General features: G+C 37.1%; 1 protein-coding gene across 7 annotated transcripts in view; it reads right to left on the minus strand.

The window, feature by feature from the left end:
- LOC101742128 (glucose transporter type 1) overlaps positions 1-23504 on the minus strand; it is a 194716-nt gene that overhangs the window by 14474 nt on the left and 156738 nt on the right. For 6 of the 7 annotated variants that reach the window (XM_062676652.1, XM_062676696.1, XM_062676557.1 and 3 more), the window contains exons 4-5: positions 4297-4393; positions 1872-2037 (exon numbers count right to left, since the gene is read on the minus strand). In XM_062676652.1, the coding sequence (XP_062532636.1) occupies positions 1872-2037; positions 4297-4393 (263 nt within the window). The remainder of the gene's footprint in view (positions 1-1871; positions 2038-4296; positions 4394-23504) is intronic. The other variant, XM_062676710.1, reaches the window with a different exon arrangement.

The raw sequence follows: 23504 nt of genomic DNA on the forward strand, positions 1-23504 counted from the left end.
GCTTAAAACAACTAATACCTGATATGTTTTGTGTGCATTCTCAAATTAACTTTTACATTAATTAAGTGTTTATGTTAGATTCTCTTTCAATGATACTCACTATTAAATATAAGTGTATGATACTTTATAAAGATGATCTCTAACAGAGCAGTAACGTAATACGTCGCTGGTATTTCGATAACGATTATACACTTTATTACTTACTACGCAGGTGCATAAAAATTTATCTGGTAGTTTTTACTATCAAGTCCTCGAAGTGAAAATTGTCTTCATTAGTCAATGTTAGCAGAAGTCGGACAAACAAAGCAAATTTTGCACCCTAAAGCTTTATATTCAGTGTAAAATTTTGTGTAAAAGAATAATCCAAACAATTCAAAATTAAAATCTATTTAAAAAATCATTTATTTGTTTTTTTTTGTTTTTTTATTGCCTTTGTAGGCAGACGAGCATACGGCCCACTTGATGGTAAGTGGTCACCGTCGCTCATGGACGTCAGCAATGCCAGGGGCAGAGCCAAGCCGCTGCCTACCATAAAGTACTCTCCGCAAGCCTCGTTTGAAGAAGGACATGTCATAGCGCTCGGAAAACACCGTGGAGGGGAGTTCATTCCAAAGCTGGATGGTACGTGGCAAAAAATATCTTTGGAAACGCACTGTCGATGAACGCAGCGGTTCCAGATAATATGGATGAACACTGCTCCGATGGCGGGAGGTGCGATGATAAAAAGGAGATGAGGGGATCGTCTCGAATAATTCCTCAGAGCATTCCCCATGGACCATGCGGTATAAAACACAGAGAGAACCGAAGTCCCTCCGTAGACCCAGAGGTTCCAAGCGATCCGCGAGAGCAGGACTATCGACCATCCGAATAGCCCGTTTCTGTATGGAGTCAAATGGAAGTAGCTGGTATTTGGGAGCCCCGGCCCAGAGGTAAGAGCAGTACTCCAGGCGAGGTCGGACCTGCGCTTTATAAAGCGCAAGTCTCTGTCCAGGCCTGAAATACCGCTTCGCTCTGTTGAGGACTCCCAACATTTTAGAGGCCAATTTGGCTTTACCTTCCAAATGACTCCGAAACTGGACATCGCTCGAAATATCGACCCCCAGAATCCCGATACTGCAAGGATACTCCTTGAAATTCCGGCGCCATGACAAAAGAGTCCTTCTTCTTGTTAGAGTATGAAGATTCGTAGCTAAACTCCACAGTAAATTAAGTTCCAAAAATCTAAGATAATACTAATAGTTACAATTTGCAGACATTGTAATTTGTATTCGGCAAGTTTGTAACAGTAGTGTAATTCGGAACGTTCGGGGTTTTCCGATCGATATCGACCTCCGTACTTTGGGTTCTTGGCAATATCAACCGATAGACAGAGAGCTGCGGACTTTAGGCAGCTTTCGTTCGTTTACACTTGCCGAATAATTGATGAGTTTCGTAAGACACACTGAAAATTCGTCTACGAATTATAATTAACACGCGACCCTGCTGCACACCTTCTTCAATTGAATTAATAATTGAACTAAAATTTCTGATTAATTATAGTCATGTATGTATTTATGGACAAAGATTATTACTGGTTGTAATTATACTTGAGACCTTAGAACTTACATCTAAAGGTGGGTGGCGCATTTACGTCTTAGATGTATATGGGCTCCAGTAACCACTTAACACCAATAGGGCTGTGAGCTCGTCCACCCATCTATGCAAATAATGTTGTTGTATGTTGATAAAAAAAGAAAATATGTGTTGTAAGACCCACGGCAGGCAGCGGTTTGGCTCTGCTCCTGGTATTGCTGAAGTCCATGGGCGACGGTAACCACTTATCAGATGGGCCGTATGCTCGTCTGCTTACAAGGACAATAAAAAAGACACACCTCGGAGACTTCACTCTGGCATGACTCCACGCTCTTGGTCAACTCTTGGAGCTGAGTCCTGATCTCGCAGAGCGCGACCGTTGTTTCCAGCTGTCGGTCGCCCCGCTGCAGCTCGTCCAGTTTTGCGGACAGGTTCATGCTCATCACGTTCACCTGTCTCTGAAGGCTGATCGAAATGTTTAAAGATCAATCATCTAATCCATTCTTAAATTTTATTATTAAGATAATAAAAAAAAAACTAGTGACCCCCCCTCGCTTCGCTTCGGAAACTGTGATTTATGATTGATTTCTCCATTATTTAATGGATATTATTATACATGTAAACCTCCCTCTTTAATCACTCTATTTATTAAAAAAAAATCGCATCAAAATCCGTTGCGTACTTTTAAAGATTTAAGCATACATAGGGATAGACAGATATAGGGACAGAGAAATCGACTTTGTTTTATACTATGTAGTGATAAAAATTTACGTTGATTTGCTTCATTAAATTCGATTTTCGTATTGCTGTTCAGAGATTAGGTTTCTCAGCTATTTTGTACTTGTTAGTCACGTCCGTAGCCGTAAGCTTAAAGCTCGGTTAGCGATAAATACATATAGCGACACGAGCTTTTGCCGGCCAAACGATCTAAGAGGCTCGGAGAAGCAAACAGGCGCGCGATGAATAGAAAGCCGACTTAAGAGCTACACCTAATTCAACGCTTGCTTCATTCTGTTGTCAACAGGTATACTTATAGTTCTTTAATTCATTCAGACTAGGAAACATACTGACAATATTGAAATTTACATATTTAATATCTAGTTCGATTTCTAAATAGGTTCGATATTAATAAAGGAAGCTTTAATGTAACGCCATTTCATTTGCAGGTTCGAATAAAGATGATCATACAGTCCTTTAGTACCACAACAAGCCTGCAGTTATTATCCCACAAAACGTGTACCGAGCACAATTTAATATTACACCCACAACGGGCAAGTTAAGCCAGGACGAATACTTATTAAAAAGTTAATTTAAATTTATCGTCTCTATCTATTCAATTTCTTTGCCGACGATCATCCACTATTCATCTTCGTTTCATATCAGATTTTCAGTTGTATACGATTTATTTTCACGCAAATGAAGTTGTATAAAGGAATCCGTGAAGAGGAGAGTGTGCAATCAACTTATCGCACGTATGTACGTTAAGGTTTCGTCAAACAGAACGCGTAATTAGCGCGCTTCAGAGCGCTAAACTAACGGCGCGCTATGACGCCGAGATGTGTTGTACTACTATGGTAACATACCGTCAAACAGAGCCCCAGCGCTGTAACTACGCAACGCTCAGTCGCGGCGTTATGACGCTTTGACGTCAGGCGTTGTAATTTTTTACAAATTTTATTTAAGCGTCCGATTGAATGTGTATTAAAATACTGGATAATGCCCGAAAAATTTATAGAAATAGTTAGGAAATACCCATGTTTATACAATGCCACATCTGAATCACTCGATATACTTTTAAATTTTCACACTGATATCCAAAGGCACTATGATTTGGCGAATGCGTTGCGTCAAGGAGCGTTGGGCTTATCTAGTCAATTTGTGTGACGTGTAAAGAGCGCGACGTTAAAACGCAGCGCTAAGTACGCGTTCTGTTTGACGAAGCCTTTAGAACAAGTACGCGTTGTAATCTCGTTATTTCGTCGCCAGACGCTCAAAAGGCTAAGCTTAAACCCGACCATCAAATTGAGGCTTTTGTTCCCCTCCGCAACGCGTTCTCGAATTTCGTTAAGTACTTTCACGTTCGTGTTATCGGTTCAGTAAAGGTAGGCGTTTCAGTTCGTATTCATAATATGAGACTATTCAATAATGCGAAACAATCGGTCCTAGTTTAAAATTCAAATGTGAATGCAGTGATAGTGTTTTCATTTGATCTACAGTGAGTGAATATGATAATACAGATAATACAACGGTTCAGAGTTAAGCTGTAAAATGTTTAAGGCGACAGTTTCGAACAGAACACGCGCGCGCACACACAAACACAAACACACACACACACACACACACTACACAATGGGACACATTATAAACACACACATGCAAGCACGCTTCCTGCCTCTTACACAGAGGTTTTGCGAAGTGTTAAGCGAAATTTTGAGGGAATGGTATTGAAAAGTGATAGAGATCGTCATGGCCATCGAGGTTAATCACGGTGTGCTATGTCCGATGTCATGAGAAGGAACAGTGAAATGAGAGAAGGCCTCCGTAGCGCTCGTCTGTACACCCTCATATCTGCAATACAAGATACTTCGGATGCTAAGCCATAGGTGTGAAAAAAATGTAATAGACAGGCACATTGACACACATAATCGTTATGAATCGACAATGCATAATGAAGCCAGTTAAAAAGGCGGAAAGCTAAGTCCTCTGTCGCTAAGTCACACGTACCTAAGTAGAAGCTCCCTGAGAGTGGCTTCGTCCTCCTCCGTCGTCGCATATCGTGTCAGCTTGCCTCCGCCCTGCCGGGCCACATGATCAGGTACCACTGTGTGAAAACTTCCTTGTTTATTTATTTTTTCTAGAACCCGCCTAAATGACCGCCTAGCCAGGATAATACGTACGGAACGCGTTTACGTAGAATCACGTTACGTTCCGACTAGAGTGACGACGGTCGGTCTGTTCCTAGATTTATTTTTATCCCGCCTTGATCGAATGGGGTGACGAAATGAATACAAGGACCGTTTATAACTGTCTTGTGGAATTCGTTAAAGGTTTACCCAAACACCATCGAACCGATGTCAAGCACCGCATTGCCAATTAGCTTCGATGGCCACGACTGAACGAATCCCTAATCAAATATTTAATGTTATGAAAGTATTTTGATGTGCAGTTAAAAAAATTAAATCGTTAACGTTTAATTATAAGATAAAATGAATAAAAATGAAATTTGTGAAGTAAATATACAGCGTCACACTCTAATTGAAAGTTTTTTGTATGGTTTATATGTACAAATCGAAAACGCTGTTATCAATCTTATGTAGACATCTTGTTTAATTTTAAATTGATAATTGCATTTCGTTCTGCAAAAACAAAAACCATCACACCTTCGGGTAACAAGAATCGCGCCGACACGCTTTCGTTGAATGGAAATAAAAGGGTTGTGTAATAAAAATTATCGTAACAGCTCTACGTTGTAGCCGTAGCTGATGTCATGTTACGGAGCTGTTGCATGTTCCGTGACGGCCTCGTTGTTAATAACAAAAAGTACTCGATTGCCGTAAATAAAACTGTGCCGACGGCGTAATGATTGCGATCTGTGTGCTCAGTGCGAGTTTTTTAACGTTCTCGATAGCGTAAAAGTTAGCTCATATTTGTATGGAATGGTGGTAAGACCTCTTGATCGTCGCTTGCGACGGGTTCGACGGGTAAATTAACCCTCAGACACAGCCCACTGAGTTTCTCGCCGGATCTTCTCAGTGGGTATAGCCTCTCAAGGCTACCAGCTTAGGTAGGAAAAAAAAAGACCTCTTGTGAGTCCGCAGGTCCGCGGTAGGGGTACCACCACCCCGCCTATTTTCGCCGTGAAGCAGTATTGCGTTTCGGCTTGAAGGGTAGGGCAGCCCTTGTAACTATACTGAGACCTTAGAACTTATATCTCAAGATGGGTGGAGCATTTACGTTGTAGATGTCTATGGGCTCCAGTAACCACTTAACATCAAGTGGGCTGTGAGCTTGTTCACCAACCTAATCAATAAAAAAAGGGATCGTTTGCCTTCTTTTGCCGTTAGGGGTGCTGTTCCAACTGCATACAAATTTGAGTTAACTTTTACGCTATCGAGAACGTTAAAAAACTCGCACTAAAGCACACTGCACTCATTCATCGCATTGTGCTTGCGGAATCGAGCCTATTTTACGTATAAAAACTCAAAATTAATTTACTGCATTAACTCGAAGTTGGAGTGGACACGACTTTTTACTTTAACTATGTTTTTTGTAAGTAGTTGAATACGTATGCGCACAGCAATAGTACCGGTCTGATATTTGTGTGGCGTTCAGTATTGTAAGCGGTAGGCAGCGGCTTGGCTCTGCCCCTGGCATTGCTGAAGTCCATGGGCGACGGTAACCACTCACCATCAGGTGGGCCGTATGCTCGTCTGCCTACAAGGGCAATAAAAAAAAAACATGTTTGTTTTAAATCTTACACGTATTTATGCGTATCCAAAACTACTTAATTTGTTTTATGTCTTGTGAATTGTTTGTGTAGAAATGAATATTTGTTTTCAAATGAACCAGATGTTTAGTTTCTTGTCGATTCTACGTGCAGTCCTGAAAGTGCATTCCGATTCGGTGGTAAAGTCATCATAGCTGGTTAATAATAGCGTCTGTAAATGCTTATAGAATAAAAACCTTTTGGTAATTTAATAATAATTATTAATAACTAGCTGACCCGGCAGACTTCGTAGTGCCTCAATCGATAAATAAAAGACCTAAACTTTTGTATAAAATAAACTTAAAACAAACAAAAGGAATCCGTTCGACGGGGGACACATCTAAGGAAAAACAAAATTGTTATTTTGATTTAATTCCGAGCTTTATCATATTTATCTACCTTTTAAACCTTCTCTGGACTTCCACAAATAAATCAAGACCAAAATTAGCCAAATCGGTCCAGCCTTTCTCGAGTTTTAGCGAGACTAACGAAAGGCAATTCATTTTTATATATAGAGATAATATTAATTTGATAATTAATATGTTGGGTGCTTATCACAGCCTTAAATGTTCTGAGTTTGAATAATCTTCATTAGAATCCATTACTTACGAAAGCGTTACTGATTTCCGAATGTGTATCGAAATGAAAAACCTTAAAAAAAACCTTGAATCAAATTAACAAAATTACATTACATCACGTAACAACGGGTTTCGTGAAAATTTATTAGTACATCAAATACATTTCACGTCACATTAAAATCTACATTGAAATATTCATGCAGCGTAGACGTGGATGAATTTAATACGAAATTTTTGTTAAAACCGTATTCCAATGTCCAGGTGACTATATTATCGGATAACATCCGGTCGAATCAATCGAACTATCTTAATTACGATGGTTGAGTTTTATATCAAAACCATGTGGTTTTGGGGGTCGTTGTGTCTGAAGCAAACCTACATAGTTATTAGTCCAGGATTTTGTAATTATCTCATATTAAGTTAGTTCAAAAAGGCAATGTAATTTTTATTTAGTGACGATCATCTATATCTAAATCCATTGATAGGAGATAACGATTTTGTCATCAGACTGCCGTGGTATCGTGCCGACTCTTTATCACACATGGTGGTGGGGTCAGCTATCCTCATTCTACTCTACCACATCGCTAAGTCTTCAACATCCTCGTCAGCAACATTGCATTCCCTTTTGTCCTTCAGCACTACATTTTTCCACCTTGTCTTGACTGTACGTCTATACTGTATTCCAATTACGAAGTCCCTTTTAACACTTCTTAGAACGTAACTCCTTACGTTTCGCATAGTTTGAAATAATAATCATTTTTTGTTCATGGTCGTAAATCATCATTTAAAAATACACAATCAATCTAAATCATTATACAATTAATTCACACACAATAACATAATAATAGCATCTGTCAAATGGGACTTCGTAATTGGAATAGAGTAGAGGTCGAGCAGCAGTGCCAAATTTTTTTACTGGTGGTAGGACCTATTGTGAGTCCGCGCGGGTAGGTACCACCGCCTTGCCTCCTTCTGCCGTGAAGCAGTAATGCGTTTCGGTTTGAAGGATGGGGTAGCCGCTGTAACTAACTATACTGAGACTTTAGCATGGCGCATTTACGTTGTAGATGTCTATGGGCTCCAGTAACCATTTAACAACAGGCTGGCTGTGAGCTCGTCCACCCATGTAAGCAATAAAACAAAAAAATCCGACGTATGAATTAGAACTTTTAAATCTCGTTTTTATCAAACCCATGGTGTGTTTTTAAAGGTTGAGGTTACGATACAAGAACTTTATTTAGGGGCGACGTTGTTGGTTGTGCAAACGGCTTTATGCCTCCCTACTTATTATGTGTATCAGATAATTACTAGCAACGCCTCCCGCCTTCGAACCGGAGCGGCGGATATTGTGCTGAAAGCATTTACTACCTTCAACCTTTGCTTTCGCTTTATAAAAATCCATTTATAAAAATGATAACGTAATGCGAGTAATGAATACTTTGCCTAATAAAATATAGCGAAATAAGCTCGCGACGCGCCATTAATAGGAAGGTTTACCTCGATTGCGTGCCATTTCTGAAATTGCTATTTCGTTTTTTTTAATGTATTTTAACAACGAATATAGACATTCTATGAATATGGTTTGAATTTAAACATTCTAGAAAAAAAAAAATTGTTTGAAGTCAAGTGAAAACCGTATCAAAATTCATAGTTTAAATGAACCAAACATCTATATATATATAGACGAAAATAGCAACGATTTTATTTATTTATTTTATTTATTTATTTATGTACACACAGAAAACAAGACACAGTACAGAGTAATAGGAAAATTATGTACAAAGGCACTGCTTATTTCTTTGAGAAATCTCTTCCAGCAGACCTGCGAGAGGATAATGAGAATAATAATAAAAAGTGATAAGTGTGTGTAGAACAAATAACACATAACTAAAATAACAAATACAACATGAGAATTATATAGCACATACACATAGCAAATATTATAAGTAACACAGTAACACTCGTTACTGTAACACAACGATTTTGTGTTGTTAAGTGATGATGTTAGTGCAAATTTGTTCTTATCCTCACTGTTATGGGACAATGACGTGGCCGGCTTATTAGTTCGGCGTTCGTCGATTCAGTCAGTGCTTCATTGAACACATTTAAATTTTCTTTCGAATAGACATTGACGACCGTCTGACAGAAGTTAATTCTTTTTTCTTCACCGGCTACTTGGTGTAATGTGACACAGAACGGCCCAAGTAATGCATTACCATTCTTGTTGCTTGTTTACGATGTTCATCAAATACGAACTTTTGACTAACACAGCATGTTAACTCGAGTGGAGTGGGTCCAGTTTACTTCGCCTCGTCGTAAAGAGGATTGTTAAATAGAAACATGAGCTAGGGATGGGAGTCTTGTATGTACCAATAAATCGATAAATTTCACCATTTCGGTTATATTCTATCGATAATTTATACTTTTTCTATATATTTTTTTATGTAGTCGTGATTTTCAGTTAAGTAACTAAACATTCAAATTAGCAAACTTCCGCAAAGCAAGCCTTAATCTTTTCCGGATTTTAAATATGTAGACTCCGATAACCATTTAATATCAAGTGAACCGTGATCATAAAATAAATACCCGAAACTATTATAAAATTACTAAATTAAATATATGTATTTTTTTTTCAAATTGTTGCTTACTACCAAACATAACTCTGATTTTTAAAACTAACTTCATTTTGTAAAAAAAGTAGGTACCAATGTTATGAGTCATGAAAATTTTCCCAAATATTTTTAACTTGAACAACATTGCGGCACGTCACCAAATCTGCAGTGCATAGTTTGCTTGTATCGCATATTTCCGTCGCTGAGCTAAATTTCGCGCCAAATCCACATTTTGCTCTTAGCTTAGCCACAGGATTATGAAGAAACAGACACGTATTTGGCTATGACGTCGCTCATTGCTTATCTACCTTGTACATGGATTGCGGATGGCATATTGCTACAAAATAGATTTACATTGTTATTTATTTTATATCAAATAACTAGTTTCAATGTATATTGCGTTGGTATTTCATCAAATTCATAATACTACACTAAAGTTTGATTCGCTTTCTTTAATAATGAAAACAAAAGGTATTGAACGAAAAGAGTGAGGATTGAATTGATTTCTTTCACACCGTACTTTCTAACAGCTATAGAGCGTTTCTTTACACACACAAGCCCCAATGTGTCAACTACTGCGACAAATTTAATAATCTCCAGGATTCTGTTGTTGCTAGTTCGCTTTTTGCCCAACTAAATGATTTCGTGTTCCCCGCTGCAGCTAATGTTTACCAGACACGGTTAATCTCTTAAGCGCAGTCGAGTAGTCGTGAACATGAAATGCATAAAAGTACTTAGAAATAAATCCATCTATTCAACCGAATCGTCGCGACTGACTGAAGTAACCTATCAACAGACAATGCATATTCTCCTGTGTATCAACTGCTGTATTAAATGTTTAGATAAAAATCTATCGAATCCGGTCATGAGTAAAATTGTTCAACGCGATCTAAATGTTATAAGGGTATACAGAGTTCTGGTTGGGCAGAATTAAAAAAAATGGTAAACACATTGTGCGCAGCCCTATTGTTGATTTGGTCGTAGTTAATCAAACCCGCAAAATTACAATTTGCGTAAGTACTGGTGGTAGGACCTCGTGTAAGTCTGCAGGGGTAGGTACCACCAACCCGCCTATTTTTGCCGTGAAGTAGTAATGCGTTTCGGTTTGAAGGGTGGGGCAGCCGTTGTAACTATACTTTAGACCTCATATCACAAGGTGGGTGGCGACATTTACGATTTTTTTGATGTCCATGGGCTCCAGAAACCCCTTAACACAAAATGGGCTGTGAGCTCGTCCACCTATCAAAAGCAATTAAAAAAAAAACTAGGAACCGTGTATCGTGATCAATATATCAAGAACATTAATTTCTCGCCAGAATTCCTGAACTGAGCCCACAAAGAAAGATCACGAGCGTGATAATATTGCCGGCCACTCCCGTACCAAGGAAGAATTTTTAAAACGTCCATCCCAAAATGTGCAGGAATATTTTTGTTTGAAAAAAAAACGTTTGTTTTAAGCTACGAGTTATTTCGTAAATATACACGTGCCTCATTATGTTTGAATTCCACTGTTAGCGCAGCTGAAACCGCGGACCGCGTGTATGTAATAGTAACCTCGTTTGAAGAAACGCAAGAGCGCTAAGTGTTTCCGCAGCCTAGAACGGAGTTTCTTCGAGAGTGTCATGAGTGGCGAGAGTAAACTCCGGATGCGCACTGTGGGACGGCGTAAAGGTTTTAGATAATATAGAGGAAATCTACGTCAATGGCAGGAGATGCTATGTTAGAAATGTTTTTTATTTTTATTGCTAAGTGGTAAGTGGTTACTGGAGCCCATAGACACCTACGTCGTAAATGCGCCACACACGTTGAGATATAAGTTCTAAGGTCTCAGCATAGTTACAACGGCTGCCCCACCCTTCAAACCGAAACGCATTACTGCTTCACGTCAGAAATAGGCGGGGCGGTGGTATCTACCCGTGCGGAATCACAAGAGGTCCTACCACCAGTAATTGCGCAAAATAATTTTGCGGGTTTGATTTTTATTACACGACGTTATTCCTTCACCATAGAAGTAGGCCACGACGACGTGGTGATGAGATCGAAGAATTAACCCTCAGAACGGAACAAAGGGCGAATGAGTTCGTTCACATATATATGTACGTACTTAGCTATGGAGAAACAAATAAAAACAAGGCCGTTATGTATTTAAAACCGATACGTGCACCATTAAAGTTGAGTGTGAGCCCATTTCAAAATGAAACACGTTAACAATTGCAGGTCACAGAGCCGCGCGTTCAACTTTCTCGGCATCCTGTGTGTTTTTATTTCTCGCTTTTTGCGATTCGTTTTAAAACGATACGTTTATAACGTTTGCTGCATAACTATTTCTCTTGTAATAAATCGCTTTGAATGCTTACGAGTTTTTCAATTAGGTCGCATAGTTACGTAGCTTTTGTTTTAGTGTTATCTGTTAATCCGCGTTTTTTTTTTAATCGAATGAATATAATCGTTAAAAGAATTGAAGAATATAAAGGTTTTTTTTTCTTCGAAATCTTCGCGAATGCGTTGAAAGCAACTGTGGTACGTATGACGACATTCTGGTCCTAAATAAGTGATAAGTTAACTGTGAAGAATGACGATAAGGTATTAATTGTTATAATTCCTCTATGCCGTTTCGTCCAAGGTGACATGCTTTTGGTGAATTGTGGTTACCGGTGCTTATATAAATAACTGTAGCATACAATATAAAGTAAAAAAGCGATTAGCCACGTAATCTAAAACAGTGAGTGCGTTGTGATGGTTGTTAAAAAAAATGTGTGCGTGTACTAGTGTACACACGTAAGAAGTGAAACTTGTTTATGGCCTTATTTTTCGAAAAATGATCTACATGCAACTTTCTAGAAATTGGTTAAATAAAGTTAAATTAGATAAAGTTTAAACAAAAGGATTTTATTATCATAGACATGAATACAAAAAAGTTAAATTAGATAAAGTTTAAACAAAAGGATTTTATTATCATAGACATGAATACAAAACAGATGGCGCGTAACGGAAAAAAGTGACGCGTAACCGAAAAATGTGACGGTAAATTTTTTTCCAACGCCGATAAGGAAGTTTCACTTCAAAAATGTTAGAATTATAGACTTCATTCACCGATTTAAAATATAAAATTGATCGGATAAAAATAACCAAAAATCAAATATAATCGTTGACACCTCAGATTTACATTCAAAGAAAATCTGATCAAATTAAAAGAAGAAAATGCGGGTAACGTAAAAACATAACTGAAACACTTTTCCGTTGAAGTTTGTTTTCAAAAAAGGTTCATTGATGGCGCGTATAACCAACTACCATACCAAAAAAAGGAAACAATGAAGTGGCTTCAGCAACAAAGGAGAATTGTACTAAACTGTTTTGTCTTTTCTTTGTACATCATAATGTAGATTAAATTTTGCTTACAGCTACATTTTAATTTAATTTCTTATTGCTATTCTTGCCGGTTGCTTGATTAAATATTCATAATAGTTTTTAATATGTACTTAGAGTGTATAATGAAATATGGACGCCTATGTTAAGTGATAACGGCTATGAAAAAAATAAATGCCATAAATCACCTCTACTGTGAATAAAAACGACAATTTTTTGTGGACTGTTGTAACAGCAAAAATGTCCTTCGCCATTTTTTTAAGTGCTAACCGTACCGTCCTTAATGATGGCATGAATACACGCCCTAGATATTCCGAGCTCAAGAGGTTCTTTAATGACTAAGTAACTGTCGTGACCCGGCGGCGTTACCACCGTATCCTCGGACACCTATAGCCTGCGGTTTCAACAGCGCGAAAGTGCACGAAACACTCGAATTTCTTCTCACTCCTTTGACATTCGGAGAAGGTGTGGCGGTAGCCATCATACAACGCAAGATATTTGATAGATGCCTGAATCTCGCTTACGACATTTTCAACATAAGCTTGCATATATACAAGTACCGAACAACAACATTCGGACCGTCGGTCAACCGAGCAATATCACCCGCTCGTTGGAAGATCTTTCCTTTCGTCGTTTAAGCCTCCCCACAAAGGCAAATGTTTCGGCGCAACGAAGTCAAAGTAACCGCAATGAATAGCGTGCACTCGGTATAATCGAATTCGCGCATTGAGTTCTTTGCGTGATTCGTATGAACTCTGTTACGAGAAACTTGCTTTCGGCTATCTTGTCATGTCTCTAGGAGCATTAACGAGATCCGGCTATTAATAAAAACAACTCCGTTCTGAACGTGTTAAATTACTTTTTTCTTTTACGATTAATCAAAGTGTATATTTTGCACTACCTCGTCATAACTGACTGACTCAATGGTGCAGTATTATTATTATATACTTCTACGCCAAATAAAGCTTTAACTGACTAACGAAGGTTTTTATCTTAATAGGTGTCATATTGAAAATTTATGAAAAAACACTCATCAAAAATGTACTTATTCAAACAATTCCGGTTTTAAATTATTTAGTTAGTTACAACATTAATTAATGTTTTTGTTGTACTCTATGGCTACAACGTCTTCATTCAAGAAACGCAAGTTTTTTTTTTATTGTTTAAATGGGTGGACGAGCTCACAGCCCACCTGGTGTTAAGTGGTTACTGGAGCCCATAGACATCCACAACGTAAATGTGCCACCCACCTTGAGATATAAGTTCTTAAGTATAAGTTATCAGTTCTCAAGTAAAGTTACATGTGCGAATATCCCTCCTAATACGCAAAGAAAACTATCAACAATGTTGTGGACTTTCTAATTGATTTTATATTTCACTAAACCTTCAGAACACGCAATCGTGTAGTTTGGATAACGAATGACGTATTTACCCATTTTGTCCTGCACACAATCAATATCATTCGACGTTTATAACGTAGATTTACACATATGTACTAACATTCTTTTTATGAGCCTTGACAGGCAGACTAGCGCACAGTTCGTTTAATCGGCTATTGCAGCCCACAGGCATCATAATCTGAACGTCATCGCCCACCGTTCATAAAAATGAAGTCGAAGCTTAAATTACATTGCTACGTCATTACGTATGACGTCATTAGTATCAACTCGTATGTACACCTGTGTTTACGACAATAGTAAGATTAAAGATATTACTACTATGATCACATACGAGGGAGAGGAAGAGGTAAATTTAGGAAGAAATGGATGGTCTACGTGAAAGACAACATTGTGTTAGGGGGGAGTGAGCGAAAAAATTGTATATATAAAATGGCTAAAATGGTATAATGATACAAGAGTATGGAAGGAGAAAACATGTTGCGTCGACCCCAGTTGTCTGGGAGAAGGGCAGGAGAAAGATGATGATGACTCGTAAAAAATAACCAAGCAGAAAGTTTTTTTAAAATGAGTCTCTAAGAATAAGTTCACAATGGACATATTAATGAAATAAACCATCGTGTCGCATGTCAAGGAATCAATATTATTACCTTGAGTGAGACAGTTGCTTCCAAGGTTGTGTATTATATTTTTAATCAACAATACTAATTTCTATCCTGTTTAAAATGTAATAAAAAAATGTAAACTTATATTTTTAAAGGAGCAATTTTTGTATTTACATATTTCGGAAACGGCTAGATTAGTTGGGTCATATTCATATTTAGACTAGCTATACGCGTCCGCTTCGCTGGGCATTTAAAATTAAAATTATTATTTCTCACCCCCACAAAGATTCTCATAATTAACGTCCCCGGAACTGGTGTAGGGAGTCCAACACTCTCATAAATATAAGCCTATCCATTAAGTACATGTATTTTCTACATGGATACCAAGTTTCAAGTCAATCGGATGCATGGTTCAGTAGTTATAACGGAACATCCGTATAAACCACTGTAGATTTATATCTTAGTATAGATGTGGTAGGCTTTTGTTTTTATTATTTACTAAAACATATATTTTTTATAATGCCGTCTCGTAAATCTCTGAGGTACCTAAATTGTTATGCGCAATCTGGTAAATCCGGCATAACAAGACGATGTTACCTAAATAATTCAAAAATGTTTTGTATCAAATTGCATTTTTTATAGACTTCGCTCATATACTCGTAATAGAATGGAGAAGTGAAATATCATTCCGAATTCATAGGGCCCAGAGAAGCTGGGTCACCGACGTGCTCGATTAATAATCTACAGAGATATCGAAAAGAACAAACTTGGATTCAGAACTCTCGTCGAACTTTCCTTTTATGCTATTTAAAGCGATATTCTTGTTTCTCAAATAGATTAAACGCGATTTTAATTTTTGAACTTGTTTAAAATCGTTCCGTTTAAGTTATATTTTGTAGTTGTGGCAATACTGGTGGCAGGACCTCTTGTGAGTCCGCACGGGTAGGTACCACCACCCTGCCTATTTCTGCCGCGAAGCAGTAATGCGTTTCGGTTTGAAGGGTGGGGCAGCCGTTGTAACTATACTGAGACCTTAGAACTTATATCTCAAAGTGGGTGGCGCGCATTTATGTTGTAGATGTCTGTGGGCTCCAGTAACCACTTAACACCAGGTGGACTGTAAGCTCGTTCACCCAGATAAGCAATAAAAAAAACAAAAAAAAAACGGTCTTACTTCTTTACCGCGTCGTTAAAATTCAATGTACAATTAGGTGTCTTGCATCGAGTTTTATAAGATATCGCCTTTTGGCATTAAAAGTGTACAATTTCAAAAAATATTCGAAATTGAGTTAATATGCGTAAACGTTTGGTATTACCAGTATTTTTCTCATAAATACTGTCAAAAGAGCGTAAGTTTACCTATGTTTTGACTACATTAACTAAATTAATACATAATTTTATCTTACTTTAAAAGACAAATAATATAACTGGTAAAAAATAATAAATAAATGTTACAAAGATGATTAATATCAAAAAGATTACATCTTAAACCTTTAAAACCACTCTCATGTAAAATTAGTAAGTTTGTAGATTAAACAGTTTTAATGCGAAAAGGCGATATATGTTTTATGCGAAAACTGCATCAAAAACTGCAACAGACAGAGTCGTCTTTACGTTCGTATGTTTTGTTTGGCAGTTTCCACGTAACGTCGTCTTGTGAAAGTTCGGTCGTTTTCCGCATATTGCAGCTCCCACGTGCGGCGTCGCCTCGTTTCGTTTTTGAGTTGTCGTCGAAAATTGTGATTTACGTACGAAACTAACTCTGTATTCCGGAACGTTTCCATTCCCCTCCGTGTTTGGCCTCTCCTTGGCAGCCCTCGTTGGATGCTCGTGAATTGGTACTTTATGTTACGTAGCGCATTGGATATTCTATGTACATGTGATTCTGAATTTCATATTTATGTCCCGAAGCCGGGTCTGTGCGAACGGGTGATTTGAAATTTTCAAATCGCGAAAAGAAGCTCGCAACACGTAGGTAGTTTTCTATGTAAATTATTTGAGAACTGTTTTATTGCATATTGCTTTTATTTATGTTTACCTCCATATAAATTATTTATAAAAAAAAAACATGTGTGCAATTCACACGTGGAGAAGTGAAACCTTCCAAAATTAAAATATCCTAAACGTCTTAAGTATATGTAAAATTTTGTCATTAGTAAATAATTGTAAGGTAGCGCCCTCTGTGAATTGATATTTTAATTTCACGTATAATCCTAAATTAAAATTCACTACAAGAGCTTTCATACACACGTTAGTATTAAAAAATCTCACAGATGGCGCTGTATTAAATAGTATGTATATTTCTGTCTCATTCTTTGCTGGCTTCATCCTACACATTTTTGTATTTGTGTCTCTTACCTGTCGTTTTTTCCGTTGCATCCGGTTTGAAATCACAACGATTCTAAAGAAGTTTTCACTTCAATGACCTATAAATAATAGGTAGGAGTTTGTATTTCTTGCGCGATTGTTAATAAGCACATTCTTAGTTTGTAGATAAATTAGTTGACTAATACAAAATGAGGAGACAGGTGATTCGAAATGAACTATCTGTAGACCATGCTTATGTATACGTACCAATACATATTATATGTTAGTTACATATGTGAAAATCAGCAAAGTGGGCGGTACAGAAAAGGGCATAGAGTACTTTTCGTCCAGAAAAAAGTATATTATGTTCTCAAGAGATATCATTTATTTTTCTACATAAAGGCAGCCGCGTTTAAAGGCTAGTGTTTATATGTGAATAGGCCGCTATCAACCGTTTTTTTTTCTTCCAAATAACAACAAAAGAAAAGAAAAATATGTCGTTATTGTGAACGAATTTCGATCATTGGACGAACTCTAGTACTGAATTATTTCTAAACAACGTTTAAGATTGAGGGTGTGACCAACGTGACGACAAATCGAAATAAATAATAAATAAATATTTACTAACAATCACGCCACGTTAACTGGTCCCGTGATAAGTTCGTAAAGAACTTGTGTTACAGGTACCAGATAACGGAAATAAATGTAAGATTTTTATTATACACGTACATATATTTAATATACATCCATAACCCTGGAAAAGACATTTATATTTTTCATACAAATATCTTCCCTTGGCGGGATTCGAACCCGCGACCCCCTTGTGTAGTGACCATGTCACTTACCACTACACCAGACGGCCGTTCAGACGACCACTACACCAGACGAAATGTTTTAACGTCGGAGAGATTTGTATTTTTAAGGGAGACTCTCAGTACATTCGTATGTATCGATGCACAGGTGTTCGAATCCCGTCGGCAGGTACCAATTTTTCCAATGAAATATGTACTTAACTTTAATATGCTCACGATTGTCATCCACACCCAAAATTATAGTTTGCGTAATTATTGGTGGTAGGACGTCTTGTGAGTCCGCACGGGTAAGGTACTACCACCCTGCCTATTTCTGCCGTGAAGCAGTAATGCGTTTCGGTTTGAAGAGTGGGGCAGCCGTTGTACTGTTAAAAGTTAGACCTTACAACTCATGTCTCAAAGTGGGTGGCGGCATTTACGTTGTTAATGTATATGGATCCGGTAATCACTTAACACCAGTTGCTAACTAAGCTATGAAAAAAACGATTAGTTTTCCTATAATAATCATCATTTTATCGCTAAACCAGGATTATTTTGGAAATTTTTCATAATTCGAAATGAAGAGATATAAGGTGTAGTTCTCACAAATAAAGTTGCTGGTGGGAAGCTAGTTTATTAATCTGTTTCATTTTTGTCCATAGTGATACCAAAATTGTTGAATTTAATAAAAAAGTAAATGTATCCTCGGCGTATTTGTTATTTTGTACAAGATAACTTTTATTACATACGACTTTGTTGTTTTTTTAACGACTAATATAGTAGTACGTGTAGCGGGCTGACTTCATTATCTAGCTTACGAAGGACGAAACAATTTCCACAGTACAATGTAACAATTACGTTCAAGGTTTGGCTTTATTAAATGCAACATTGTATGTATCATTAAATAGGGAAGCCCGGAAGGACACTTTAGCACATTGACAGATGTTAAGTTGGTAATACTAGAGGTCCCGCAGTAGTCGAAATTCGACTATAATTAATTGGAATGATTGTATTTTCAACGCCAAGACTACACTATAGAAAAATATTAATAAAGACAAACAATATTTAACCTATTCTCAATTTGACCACAGACGTCAAGAACAAAAGTTTGACATTAAATAGTATGCATGCGTGTGTGTGAAATACATGATATGTAGTGTGTGTAATGTTTTCTTTATTGATTGAATGTATCTTTTATGCATTATTTTTAAAAAATATTAGCATTGTGCACTTCTTCTCTATATTCTGTATAAGTGTGGAAAATTTCTTACTCCTCCGTCCGCGCAATTTTCGTAAAAAGGGATACAAAGTTTTTGCTTCACGTATTAATATATAGATAGTTCAATTAGCGGTGTATATTGTATGTGAGGTCGGACTTTAAAAGTCCTTGAGAGGGAATAAGCGCAGTGTGAGGTCGTAAAATGTATCTTTGCGCAATTCTAACTTGTTTTGTGCTTTACTAACCAGTACTACATTACTGGTGGCAGGGCCTCTTGTGAGTCCGCACGGGTATGTACCGCCCTGCCTATTTCTGCTGTGAAGCAGTAATGAGTTTTGGTTTGAAGGGTGGGGCAGCTGTTGTAACTATACTTAGAATCTCAAGGTGTGTAGCGAATTTACGTTGTAGATGTCTATGGGCTCCAGTAACCACTTAACATCAGGTGGGCTGTGAGTTCGTCCACCCACCTAAGCAAAATTTTTTTGTACAGGAAATAAAGTAACAAAGATTCCATTAAAAAGGTTGCGCAGTAAATAGTTTATACAAAACGTTTCCTAGTGATATCGGGACTACTACTGGAAAAGCCAAATTCGGATTTCAAGTTTTTGGTTCGAATTCAATACTCGCTACGGAAGAAACTTTTCAATTTCGATTTTGTAAAACGAAGAAGTTGTATGAAATTTTTGATTTGATATCTCCGAGGCGACCCCGACGCGACGCCGGACGCTAACTCACATAATTACATTTACGCTCTAGTTTCAACGCCAGCTATGGACAAAGGGAGGACTCTGCATCGGACTGCTGTTATTCTGTATAAATTATAACTTTGTATGCAACGACTCGTTTCTGAATAGACCCCATTAGTCCACACACGAACCTCTTTCGAACGGGAATCTATATATTAATACGTGAAGCAAAAACTTTGTATCCCTTTTTACGAAAATTGCGCCGACGGAGGAGTATAACATTTTCCACACTTATAGAGAATATAGAGAAAAAGTGCACAATGCTAATATTTTTTTAAAATAATGCATAAAAGATACTTTAAATCCATAAAGAAAACATTACACACACTACATACCATGTATTTGACGCACACACGCATGCATACTATTTATTGTCAAACTTTTGTTCTTGACGTCTGTTGTCAAATTGAGAATAGATTAAATATTGCTTGTCTTTGTTAATATTTTATTTGTGATTATCTAATATATAAAATTCTCGTGTCACAGTTTTCGTTGCCATACTCCGAAACGGCTTGACTGATTTTGATGAAATTTTTTGTGCTTATCCGGTATCTATGAGAATCGGCCAACATATATTTTTCATCCCCCTAAATGTTAGGGGTAGTCCACCCCTAAATTTTTTTTTTTAATTTTTAGACAAAATTTTTAATTTCTATTTTTTTATGATACAACATACAAAAATACATACAACCCTAAATTTTTACCCCTCTACGATCAACCCTTATTTTTTATTTGCTAATTATAAACTTAAGTTTTTTTGGCAAACTTTTTATTTTGTTTTGTCATGACTTAAAATAAAAAAAATCATATTACTCTCAATTTTCACTCTTATACGATCAACCCCTATTTTTCCATCCCGATTAATATTTTTTTTATTCTATGCACTGATCCACAATAAGGTTGCAAGATGGCAATCAAATATTATAATTGTAGTATGATAAATTCTTATTCAGAGTTTATAATTTCAAGTTCCTTTAATTAATGTTTTTTAAATTGAATTTGATCTCCCGCCCTCGCCGGTCGACTACTGATCAACTATCAATCGATCAGCTATCCCCGCCAGGTGTCGCCAGGATGAAGACGAAGCCGGTCTCCTGTCTTACTTACTCACTATACGTCATAGATTATACACTTAATATATTTGAGAGCTATACAATACTATACATTTTTCAGCTATGTTTTTTTGGTTTTAATTGTGTATCAATAGTATGTTCAGTAGGTCTGAGAATCGGCTACTATCTATTTTTCATACCCCTAAGTGAAAAGGGTTGTCCACCCCAAACATTTATTTTTTATTTTAATTTTTTGGATATTTTTGTTTATAATGTGGTATTATGTGGTTAAATGAGGTTTTTTTTCTACAGTAGAATTTCCCTAGAAATCTTATTTAAGGCAACACAACGTTTGCCGGGTCAGCTAGTAGAAGTATAAAATACAATCATAATAGTGTACAAACTTACAATTCCAATTAATTATAGTCGAATTTCGACTACTGCGGGACCACTAGTATATTTTAAAACAATACGACATCGATTCTCTTATGATATTTGTCAAGTATTAAGGACAAATTCATGTTTCACTAAATTATCTAAACATGACAAAGTAGCTCGTTTGTAAACGCCATTCCGTATTCAATATCTCCGCGGATGATTCATTTGACGTGAACATCTTTGATGTAAAAGCTTTTCGATGATATGTCATATATTTTGTTTGTGTATTTAAGAGAGACGTTTTCTATATGTTGTTTTTTTTCTTCACATTCGTTCGATGAGTATTTCGTGTTTATTCAGACGTGTACACTGTTAAAAAGATTTCGATTGAATAAATCACTTTTTTTTTAAAATCATTTAATACGAACTTCGAAATTCTTTTTGTAGTCATCGATAAAGCATACATTAGTTCTATAAGATCGATATTGTGAAAGTTAAAGTTTTGCGGTAGGCAGCGGCTTGACTCTGCCCCTAGCATTGCTGAAGTCCATGGGCGACGGTACCCACTCACCATCAGGTGGGCCGTATGCTCCTCTGCCTATAAGGGCAATAAAAAAAGGGTGCGTGTACTTATGTACGCGCGTAAGAAGTTATACTTTTTTTTAATTAAATTTTTTCCTTTTTTTTATTTAAATTTTAATCAATTTGAAAAAAAATCGATTAAACAACATCCTCAAACACGCATATTGGACATCCCTTTTCTTGATATCGTATAAATTCGGTAATTCTCGGTACGGTTCTGAAAGTTCACCTGCGGCTCTATTCAGACTTGCCAAGTTACGTCGGTCGTATTGTAATGAGCGATTTAGTGGGTAACTTCATTCTGTTAATTTTGTGTCACGGTGCGCGCGCATCCTAAAATTTCACTCTCATCAATTTTTCATAACGCGCCTAAAGAAGTATAACTTCAAAAAGACTGCGAAATATATTGGATTTGGATGTTCTTATAAATCTTTGCAAATAGCAAAGAAATCTTAAATAAATCATCGAAAGTATTCGTGGTCTAGGACATTCGGCTTACTCGTTATTAAAGTACTAAATTTTCCTAAACAAACACACACTTAAGACATGCACGGTTGATTTGAAGGAATGCCAACGTTTTTAAAACTAAAACATTTTTAAATTGGCGTTATTCTTAATAGTGAGACGTGTCGGAGGCCTGCACGGGAAAGTACCACAATCCTGTTTATCTTTGCCGCGAAGCAGTAATGCGTCCCTATTTGGAGGGTGGTATGAATGCTAATCTGTAGTGACATTCATGTTCTGATAAGTATGAGCTTCGGGAGCCATCACCAGGTATACTAGCTCAAATGATTAAATGAGCTCATGGCCCAATTGATGTCGCAGTTAAGGGGTTACCAATTAGCCAAGGAAACCCGTAAAACCTCGTATGACAAATGTCATGACAAACCGTTCGGGAAATCGTACGGGAAGGTTCATTCTAGAACCGCGACTGTGTGAATTACCTTTATTACTGTATCACATGCCAACAACGTGGCTCGCCACTGATTTTCCCATCCTTCGTACTATAACAAATGATTACTCGACGGCCAAATTAGACAGGATAGTCTTACTAACCCATGCGGGCTTACAGTATCTAACCCGTAGACACAGCCCACTGAGTTTCTCACCGGATCTTCTCAGTGGGTCGCGATTCCGATCCGCTGGTAGATTCAGCGAAGCACTGCTCTTGCTAGGGCCAGTGCTAGCAAATTCTCTCAGGTTGAGCTCGTGAGCTCACCTACCCGTCCGCTCGTGGCTGGAATAGCCTCTTAGGCTACCGGCGAATATGTAGGAAAAACAGTTACAGTACGCTACCATTCAAACTATTAGTTTTCATTTGTAATGTTTACGTTGCGTATTTGTGCAGCGTGGACTATCGAATTTCCATATTCACTCGTGTTACCTATTTGATCTTCGTATAAACTAGATGATGACCGAGGTTTTTTTTTATAACGCCATCTTGTTGTTTCTTTAAAGCGGTTAGTTGCCCTCAATTAAGAAAAATATTATAATATTATTATTCGCCAATAGATGTCGGGAAGAGTTGATTATTGAAAACACGAATAAAACAACATTTTCTGAAAATAAATCGTAGCTAGATCGATTTATCGCCCCCGAAATCCCCTGAATATTAAATTTTATGAAAATCGTTGGAGCCGTTTCCGAGATTCAGATTATATATATACAAGAATTGCTCGTTTAAAGGTATATAAGATATATAATAAAATAAAGCGCTTTTGATCTTGCTATATAGCTATGCACTAACCGTAATTAAACAGCTTTCACATTAATTTATTAACACTAAGATTTTTATTTCATAAACTTCATTATT

This window comes from Bombyx mori, chromosome 1, assembly GCF_030269925.1.
Source record: "Bombyx mori chromosome 1, ASM3026992v2".
Classification (NCBI taxonomy): Eukaryota; Metazoa; Arthropoda; class Insecta; order Lepidoptera; family Bombycidae; genus Bombyx; species Bombyx mori.